At 40.7% G+C, this 10,606-nt stretch overlaps 1 protein-coding gene across 18 annotated transcripts in view; it reads right to left on the bottom strand.

Moving 5' to 3' along the window:
• Window positions 1–10,606, bottom strand: part of unc80 (unc-80 homolog (C. elegans)) — a 100,556-nt gene that overhangs the window by 62,562 nt on the left and 27,388 nt on the right. For all 18 annotated transcript variants that reach the window (XM_014016077.1, XM_014016087.1, XM_014016081.1 and 15 more), the window contains exons 11-15: window positions 10,186–10,326; window positions 9,839–10,107; window positions 6,908–7,237; window positions 6,703–6,834; window positions 6,368–6,515 (exon numbers count right to left, since the gene is read on the bottom strand). In XM_014016077.1, the coding sequence (XP_013871531.1) occupies window positions 6,368–6,515; window positions 6,703–6,834; window positions 6,908–7,237; window positions 9,839–10,107; window positions 10,186–10,326 (1,020 nt within the window). The remainder of the gene's footprint in view (window positions 1–6,367; window positions 6,516–6,702; window positions 6,835–6,907; window positions 7,238–9,838; window positions 10,108–10,185; window positions 10,327–10,606) is intronic.

Genomic DNA, 10,606 nt, shown 5'->3' with positions numbered 1-10,606 from the left:
TATATAAACAGAGAAAAGGCTGCAATGCAAAGTCAAAGTGCAGGATCAAGAGTCAAATTGTTTCAAACTAAAAACTACCACATAAATTATGATGTTAGAAGTTTTGATTTTCTTTCTCAAACTTTACCTAAATGGAACAATTAAAAAAAAAAACCCTCAAGTAGGTTCTTGTTAGCATTTTAGCAGTGACATTTACCCAGCCTCAGTCTAAATAGAAGCTTAAGCCTGGTTGATATTTCAACGTGACGTGAGACAGTGAATCAGTGACTACGTCATTTTGGATGTCTTTGTCTATCTGTCGTGTAGAAGACTCAGGAGATCAATTGTATCTAGCGTCAGTACTTGGTCCATTAGTTGGCATGTCAGATCATCACATACAGAACACCATGGACTTCGTGAACAAGGTGAGTGATGTCATCATGGAGACGGATGAAACGATGGTCTCCTTTGATGACACATCACTCTTCACATGCGTTCCTGTTGATAAAGCAGTGGATGTGGTCTGTGTAAGATTAAAATCAGACACCACTCTCAGCAGCAGAACCACACTTTCCACAGAACAAGTGTGCCAACTTCTGTAACTGTGCCTGGAATCAACCTACTTCACATATGGGGGGCAGTACTATAGGCAGAAACATGGGTGTGCTATGGGCTCCCCAGTTTCTCCTATTGTTGCAAACCTGTACATGGAAGAGGTGGAAAACAGAGCTTTGATGTCCTTTACAGGGACACCACCGAGACACTTGTTCAGGTACTGTGGATATAAAAAAGTCTACACACCCCTGTTAAAGTCTAGATCTTAGTGATGTAAAAAAATGAGACTAAGATAAATTATTTCAGAACTTTTTCCACCTTTTTTTGTGAGCTATATGTACAACTCAATTAAAAATGTTTTTGGGTGCAGAAAGTAAACAAAAAAAAAGGTGGTTGCATAAATTTGCACACCATTCAACCACTTTGTTAAAGCACCTTTAGACTTTATTACAGCAGTCTTTTTGGGTAGAAGTCTATCAGCATGGCACATCTTGAGTTGGCAATATTTGCCCACTCTTCTTTGTAAAAATGCTCCAAATCTGTCAGATTGTGAGGACACCTCTTGTGCACAGCCTTCCTCAGATCCTCCCATAGATATTCTGTGGGATTCAGGTCTGGAATCTGGCTGAGCCAATCCAAAACATTAATCTTCTTCCTGTGAGGCCATTCTGTTGTTGATTTGGAAGTATGCTTTGGGTCGTTATCATTCTGAAAGTTTCTCTTCCTCATCAGCTTTCTAGCAGAGGTCTGAAGGTTTTGTGCAAAGACCGACTGCTATTTGAAACGGTTCACAGTTTCTTCCACCTTGACTAAGGCCCAAGTCTCAGCTGAAAATGCTGCCATCACCATGCTTCGCAGTGGGGAGGGCCAAGTTCATCAGACCATGGCACAAATTCCCACATGTCTGGGAGACTACAAATCTGTTTTTGCAAAATTTAGCAGGGGTTTTGGGGTTTAAAAAATGGAAAAGGCTTCTGTCATGCAACTGAAGGAAAATTTATTTTGTTTAACGCTGATTTTTTCATGCATTACACATTCTTGTGTTTATTTAGAGATCTAAGCTATTATTTGTATTGTATTTTGTAATAACCTATCTTTGAATGCCATGATTAAACTGTGATTAATTGATGTGCACTCTGTCTTAAATGATTTGTGTCATGGGTCATCTTAAAATCTGTTYCTGTGGATTTATGAATGTATCTGCTGCTGCTACTACACCTGAATTTCCCCGCGCGGGACAATAAAGGCTGTTTCTATTTTATTTCTATTTCTTCTAAAACAGAATGTACTTTTAAAAGACAAGACTAGCTAACACATGCCTTGTCATCTTACACAGACCAACATGTCACTGTCTTCTCATCAGAACTCAACAGAGTTGTTGTATAGGRATCTGGTCACGTGGTAGGGAAGGCCAATTGATGTGACATCTTGCCCCTGAGGTGTGGCCAGGTCCAGAAGAAAATAGATAAAATGTGTTTGTTTGTTTTGATTCTTGRCCAAATTATCCTGAGACTGATAAAGATCTGTATTTTGGTCCAGATGAAGGTATTTGTATGGCTCTTTTCTTTGCATTTAAATGTTCGTCTCAATCTGAATTTGTCTCCTAGTTCATTCCTCGCCTCTCAGTAAAAACAGGCTTCTGACACAACCCTTTTCCATAGCCCAGACATATGAAGAATACAGGAGATTGTGGGGACATGTACTACACAGCAACTACTTGCGGGAAATTCCTGTAGCTCCTTGTTTGCTGTAGGCCTCTTGGCAGCCTCCCTCACCAGTTTACGTCTTGTGTTTTCATCAACTTTGGATGGGCATCCAGTTCTTGGTAATGTCACAGTTGTCATATTTTCTTAACTTGATGATGACTATCTTCACTGTGTTTCAAGGCACATAAAATGCCTTGGAAATTCTTTTGTACCCTTCTGATGGATATATTTTAATAATAAGATTCCTCTGATGCTTTGGAAGTTGATGTGGACCATGGCTGTAAGATGCTGTAAGAAAATGTCAGGAAAAGTCTACTAGAAGAGCTGAATATTAGGGGTTAATCAGAGGAACTTTAAATGATAGGAGGTGTGTACTGACGCCGACTGAATATGAGTTTGAATGTGATAAGTTAATTCTGAAATGCACATCCCCAGTTATAACAGGGTGTGCACAGTTATGCAACCACATTATTTGAATTTTTATTATTTTCACCCATAAAGATTTTTTTTACCAAATGGTAAATAGCTTGAACTTATATAGCGCCTCATCAAGTCCACATGGACACCAATACACTTCAGGCATTCACCCATTCCCACACTGATGGTGGTGAGCTCCATAGTTGCCCTAGTGCACAATGACAGTGTAATTATTGAGTTCTACATTAAATGTGGAAAAAGTTCTGAAATGATTCATCTCGGTGTCATTTTTTACATCACAAAAACCTGGAATTTAACGGGGGGTGTAAACTTTTTAAATCCACTGTATGTTGAGGACATCATGTGAAGGTACTGCTTATAAGACTGAGTTTATCTCTAACTAACCAGACTGAAGAAGTCTCCTAGAGAAAAGACGAAGCGTTTCAACAAAGAAGAACCCATCCTGAGGRCCTACACAACCTTTATTTTTTTTGGATGGATTGCTTATTTAACTTGTACCAGTCTGTCATGGTGAAGCGAGGGTTTACTGGTCGGTCTACGTTCCTACCCTCATCTATGGTCACGAGCTTTGGGTAGTGACCGAAAGAATGAGATTGCGGATACAAGTGGCCAAAATGAGTTTCCTCTGCAGGGTGTCTGGGCTCTCCCTTAGAGATAGGGTAAGAAGCTCAGTCATCCAGGAGGGACTCAGAGTAGAGCCGCTGCTCCTCCACATCGAGAGGAGCCAGTTGAGGTGGTTCATCTGGTTAGGATGCCTCCTGGACGCCTCCSTGGTGAGGTGTTCTGGGCACGTCCCACTGGGAGGAGGCCCAGAGGAAGACCCAGGCATGCTGGAGGGACTATGGCTGTGTCCAAAATGACAGGCCGGGTCCTCCGGAGGACCCAGACTACCCAATCGAGGTGGGCCGGGTCCTTGGTAGATCGGGAAGACCAGAAAAAAAGAGGCTGTGAATTTGGACGGCSTAGCGTCCCATCCTTACGTMATGTCACCTAGCAACTGTGACGACGAGAAACAAGCAAACTTAAATCAAAACTAGAAAAATATCAATATATTAGCATTATTAATATCACAAAACTATAAAATTAACTTAAAGGTAACATTTGAAGAACTAATTGACCCGCTGTAAGTGCATGTTCATTTCGCGTTTTTTTATGACAAAAATAATATTTWAAAACATGTCTATTCAAATGATAAAAGTATTAGAATTACAACCGCTAAAAAAATTTAATTTTTATATCGCCATATTTTTATTTAAAACATATTCTTTTGTCTCGCTTCGTCTGCCTTAACCAGCATAAAAAGATCTCCGGTCGGGCCGCAGTGCATTATGGATACGCTGGGCCGGGAAGGATCCATCAGACCTGTCCTTCAAATCGAGGCAAAGGAAGGATGCATTTATCAGCCACATCGGAGGAGTCTTCGGTTTTGGACGTCCTTCGTTGTGGCGGTGTGACGTATGCGGCCGATGAATTCGGCCTTTGGAGGACCCGACCTGCCGTTTTGGACATAGCCTATGTTTCTCAGCTGTTATGGGAAAACCTAGTGATTCCCCCTGATGAGCTGGTCCAAGTGGCTGGGGASAGGGAAGTCTGGGTCTCTCTGCTTAGGCTGCTGCCCCCGCAACCCGACCCCGGATAAGAGGAAGAAAACGGACGGACCATGTATCATATAGTATATTGGAAGAGGCTTGTGTTGTTGGTTAAAGAGTTGGAGGAAAATCTAGTTTATTTTCTCGCCCACGCAGATGGAAAGAAGATGTGGATGTTGGTGGCATGTTCATGTGCTCAGTAGGATCAGAGAAGCTGCTCCTCGAAGCTGTCCATATGGCTACTATAACAACCAGTAGAGATGTGACATTTGCAATCAGAATCGTTTACATGGCTCCTTACAACAGAAAAGCAGGAGGGGGTTCTGCCTGACAAAACACATGGCATGGCCCACTTGATGGAATTACATCATCACATGTATAGGACTTCACTCATTCGAAATCCGATGGCTCTAAGATCTGAATGCCTTCAAAGACCATTCATTCCATCTTTAACAACCAGTTCCTTGAAGCATGCACTGCTCATAAACAAACACGCCCACAAAGTTCTGASCAATCAGACAATCCGAACCGCATAGGTCTGCAAGACAGAGCTCCGACTGAGGAAAACAGGGTGTCAGTGGGCGATAACAGACGCAATTTTCATCACACAAGGCTGTAAGCGAAACGTGAGAATGAAAGTTTCAATCAGCCTCAACTTTCTCAAATGTGTGAAGAAAYTAAACAAATAAAACTTTTGCGTAGACTAATATTAGAACTTCAGATGTCTTTTCCCCAAAATGTTTTATAAAGAGAAGACTATGGTCTCAAACATAAACAAAACCCTCATATGGTTAATGGCTAATGTTAGCATTAGAAACCTGATTTATCAACTCAATTTAGCATTTTCCTTTTCTCCCAAACTTCATAATCCTTCTGCCTCAGATTTGCATTTCTGTAATGTCTAAACACAAGCTTATTTGTCTAGACTTAAAACCAAACAAACATATTTATGCTAAGTTAGCATAATAGCATTTTTATTTCTGAAACTTTATCTAAAGAGTTACTTATTATCTTAACAAAAACTATATGCTGATGATACCAGTTTTATTTTACTAGTTTAGCTTGTTGGTAAGCTAGTATTTAATAATTACCATGTACTACATTTCGTAGCATTACATGTATTTCTTGATATAATACATTAGCAATCAAACACAGTAACCTTGATAAAGGGTGTCATGACTCGATATGAGTCGTGCCCAAAGTGAGTCGAACATGTGCAGAACGAGAGTTGGGCAGATGCTGAATCATCCAGACGTATAAAACCTAGAAATTGCTGTAGTTTGTTTGTGACATGAACAAACAATGGTTCTACCATTATTCTATGGACTACAGCAGTCCAACTCTCAAAAACAAATCAACAGAAAGTTCCTTATTATCATTTAGTGATCATAGTTTTAAGGTTTTATTAAATTACAGTATTGTTAAAAACAGAAAACTGATAATACTAAGATTTATAGACCAAACTCATCTTTTTCTTTTGCTAAAAAATGAAAATATTAATGCAATAATGGGGACAAACTAAACTAAATGTAAGTTTTCAGAAATGTATGATTAATTTAAACAATTTAATTAACTGTCAGGCAAAAAAAAAGCGGGAAAGAAAGCTATTTATTTTAAACATAAGGCATGATAAGATGACATGATAAAAGCAGTGAGTACAGAAAAAGCAAACAAAAAACAAACCCAACAAAAAAATGTGCCTGTGTGATACAACCTATATCCCTTCCAGGTTCTTGATATTTTTTATAATAAAACCCATGAAACACATCACATAATGAAGTGATTGCACATGTGACTGACTTTGGGCAGCGATTCACAGCAGGTAATGACAGTGAGCGTGCTAACATGCCTGTTTAAGCTGTGGCATGTTAACGGTTGAATTGTAAGCATGTTACAGTGATGACGTCTGTATTTAGCCTCAGACTGGACAGCAACGTAATTACTGGACAGAACAGAAACAGAAACAATCAAATAAACAGYACTCCTATTTGATTTTAGCATTTAAAACCAGCGTCTGATCCCTCCCAGTTTCTGTATTTGCAGATGCAAGGTTTTTGTGTTTCAGGACCTGCGTTCCACTCAGACACGCCGCATACTTACTGTCGATGATGGGCTCCATGCAGAAGCCCAGCAGTGCATGCAGGAAGTCCACAATGTTATTGAGGGAGTCTTTGTTGACATACTCGCGCATTGTTTGTCGAAACTGCACCTTGTCCAGTTTATACAGGTTGGTCAGGCAGTTCTGAGCCTGAAAGCAAATATATTTAAAATAAAAAGTCTCATATGGTTCTTTATGAACATTTTTCACTTGGCAAAGTTATAAATGCTTGCTTTCAGAACAAAATAGAGTATTGTTTTGTTTGCTCCTACAAGATGGGTGAACTTTGAAACTTAATGTAAGAAGAATGATGTGAGAAGAAGACAGAGACACTGACCTGCATCCTGAGGCGATCTCCTGATAGTCCCCGGTGGCCCTCGCCACAACCATATGCACACCCCAGGGACTTGACTATCTTTATCAGCATGGTTAGAGCCAGGCGGTGGGTGTTAAAGCCAGAACCGTCATCCTGCTTACATAAAGACGACTTGTAGAAATCATTCAAACACGCAATTTTAAAATAAAACGCAATTTCAACCCACCGTTTTGTCACCATCCTTGTTATTCTTCACGTCATCCTTGCTCCCCTGCCCACTTCCTCCACCGCTTCCCCCTCCTCCACCACCTCCATCCCCGCCTCCGCCGGCTCCCGAAATGGGTCCGCCTCCATGAGCRCCTCCTCCAAGGCCCTGGCCAGCAGGGTCTTTGGCCCGCGCCTCCTGGTTCTCCTTGTTGTCGGTTTTGGACAGCTTCTTGCCCATGCCGGGCACCACGCCCAGCTGCAGCAGGCAGTCGATGATGTTGAGTGCCACGTCGCAGATCCTGGAGCTGATGTCGTGACTGAAGACGGCGTAAAGGGCCCGCAGGACGGCCTGATTTACAAAAGGGTGAGAGCGTCTGTATGACAAAACCCATACTTCCTAAATTACCAGATACAATTAAAAATGTTTTTTTAGTGTAATGTGGTGGAACGGTGTGCTGACAATAATTTAGTCCTCAATACAACCAAGACAAAGGAACTAACTGATGATTTTCGGAAGAGGAAGTCAAATCTGCAGCTCATTTGCGTCAATGGGGAGTGTGTGGAAAGTGTTTCCAGCTTTAACTTCCTGGTTGTGCACATGGACACAGAGCTCATATGGAGCACTGTGATGGTTGTGAAAAGGATCCATCAGTCTACTTTTTGAGGATCCTCAGTAAAAGCGGGCTGACACACTGCATCTCAGTGTTTTCCAGCTACACAAGTTGSTCCAGAAGCATATTAATCAGGTCACTGGTTCTATCCCCCGTCCAGCCATCTCAGTCGTTGTGTCCTTGGGCAAGACACTTCACCCNGCTGTTTGTATGCACAAAATACCATGTAGAGCTCAGTTAGTGTTTATCTGTCTGAGGAACGTGACATTTTGTGTTTAGTCAAAGTTAAACACGAAATGTTGAAGTTATTTACAACTGATTCTTGAAGAGCAATCATAACGGTCATTTGGCCCTCGGTGAATATGAATTTAACATCCCTGCTGTATCTTTCAATTGAGYATTGAAACCAGTATTGATACCAGTATCTGTATCGGTTCTGAGTATCGGGACATTTTGAACTAGTATGGGCACTTGTAAAAATGCTAATTTTAGATGTTTTCTGCTGTACCAGCAATAATTCTGCCTAATTCTGTTATTCYTTTGCTTTTTTCAACTTTTTTGTGCTTCTTTCTGCTAGTTTGAGCTATTCCTGCTTCCTACTGTTTATTTCTGCTATATACAGCTATTTACTTCCATTTTAGCTAATGTTCAGCTGTTATTAGCTAAAGCTAACTATTTTTAAACTAAATACATTTGTTGTAACTATTACAACTTATTTCTGCTAAGTTCAACAAATTTGAGCTCCTAATGCTTCCTTGTTCTAATTTAAAAAAATTCCAGCTATATTTTAGCTGTTTTACTGCTAAAATATAGCTGTGGCGGAGTGGTTAGGGGCGTCGTCCTGGAACCGGAAGGTCACTGGTTTAATACCCCATCCAGCCATTTCAGTTGTTGTGTCCTTGGGCAAGACACTTCACCCACCTTGCCTACTGATGGTGGTCAGAGGGTCTGGTGGCACCGGTGCATGGCAGCCCCACCTCTGTCAGTGTGCCCCAGGGCAGCTGTGGCTACAGTGTAGTTTGCCATCATCAGTGTGTGAATGTGAGTGTGAATGGGTGAATGTCTGTTAGTGTAAAGCGCTTTGGGGTCCRGAGGGACTTGAAAAGCGCTCTATAAGTTCAGTCCACTTACCATATTGTTTATGTTTTATACTGTCTTAGAATTTTTTATATGTTATGTTTCATAAATGATGTTATAGTATTTTGAAAAAGCTTTTTTAATTGATACTATTTACTCTTTGTAACTACATCACCTAGTCACATGGGAACACCATGACAGACGTCAGAACTGAGAGAGCAGAGTACTGAACAGACTGACTGTGATTGTTTTTCTAAGTTGTTTTTAGCCGCGGCTTCTAGCCTAATTGTTGAAGTTGAGCTAACTTGTGGAAGTAGCAGACCTAGTTGGGCTCATACACAGATGTATTTAAAAAGTTAACATAGCTAAACAGTAAAATAGACAAAAGTTCTCTGTCACACACGTCAACCCCTTCAGATGTTTACCTGCTTCTTGATCCTCAAAAATCAGATTGAGCTGGTTATTTAATTAAAAAAATTTCACGTCCTACAGGCTACAGACATGAAAATAAATTTGAAGTGGAATTAAAAAAGAAAAAAGCGCAGATCAACAGTCTGCTTCTTTGTCCCCGCAGATGGTACTGAGTGTGACTAATATTGACTTTTTGCTTGGAAGATTTTGTGTGTGTAAAAGTGAGTGTGTGTGGGTTTGTTTTGGTTTATTGTGAGGACCCATTGTCCACCACTTGCCTGTTTTTTTGACTAGCTGTACAGGAGTTTACTTGAGCACAGATTGTTTTGACGTCCRTCATGRCAAAGTCGGTGGTCTTCTGAAGTGCGTGACGTCACGTGCATTAGGGTCAATAATGCTTTTATTACGTTGCATGTTTACACTGAGTGAGAGGACTATGATCTCATTTTATTATCCTAGTGTAACTGTACAAATACAATAGTGGTGGGCACAGTTCTGCTAATMCGCTAACAGCTAATAGCGAAGCTAAWCTTAGCRTTTTCGCTRACTTTAGAAACTTTTTGTGAACCAATAAGCTTCTTTTAAATTTAATTAAACTAACTKTAATCTGCTAATAAAAACTATCCCCTCACAATGACAATACATGACAGATCATGAGTTAGAGTTTAGTGTTAGCTTCTGCTAATTTTCTTGTCTACGTATTTAGTGGTTTAGCATTTGCAAAGCTAAGCTTATAGTTAGCGGATTGACGGTTAGTGAAGCTRACTGCTGGGTTAGCTGTGCTCACCACTGACATTAAAGTTGTACCTGATTTCAGCTGGATTTTACAATAAAACTAACTCATCACTCACTGTGAGATCCAACATGCCATTTTTCAGCACAAAGTTATTGGTCCCCTCAATGTTCTCGCCCTCCTCCAGACACGAGTAGTTGATGCAGGAGTCGGTGAGGCTGCGCGGCAGGTTGGCGCAGGCCAGCGGCTCCACCGGGATCTCGGGCACAGCGACCGGGCTGCAGAGCTTCTTCATGTGCTCCGTGAAGAAGTCAGCGTAGCCCACGTTAAAGGACGCCACAGTTGTGTTGAATGCCGCCATGGTGATGGTGGAGATCTGAGATCGAACTTTGAAGCACAAAAAAGGAAAACCTTGTTTCACTGAACTAAGGTTTTAAATTTGTTTTCAGCTGGTTGTGGTTTCACCTTCTTTCACGGTGTTGTCGCTGTGGCTGTTGGAATGGTCGGGCATGTCTCGGAGCAGGGAATGGTGGGAATGGGAGTGTTTGGCACTCAAGCTGTCTGCGTCTGCAGCCGTGTCTGTGCTACCTCTGCGTGTAAATTTACCTGGAAATTAAATTAAAAATAAAATAAAAACAGAGACTGTAGATATCTGAATTAGTGCAGAAAAAAGTGAAATAAACTGCTATTTTCCTGGAGAAAGAGGGCTTGTTGACAACTGTGGAGACACTAAAGGAAAAATCAGAGCACTAATGTTATCTCGGTGCCACTTTACAATCAGGCTCCCCTTATAGATGGATTTTAAAGAGTTTGTAGATAATTTATTAATTAATCTGTAAACACTTTATAAATTATTATTAAATATTTATTATGCATTAATTAAAGA

Source organism: Austrofundulus limnaeus, unplaced genomic scaffold, assembly GCF_001266775.1.
Source record: "Austrofundulus limnaeus strain Quisiro unplaced genomic scaffold, Austrofundulus_limnaeus-1.0 Scaffold138, whole genome shotgun sequence".
In the NCBI taxonomy this organism is placed as follows: Eukaryota; Metazoa; Chordata; class Actinopteri; order Cyprinodontiformes; family Rivulidae; genus Austrofundulus; species Austrofundulus limnaeus.
The sequence above is the reverse complement of the archived record's forward strand: the minus strand, read 5'-3'. Positions and strand labels throughout refer to the sequence as shown.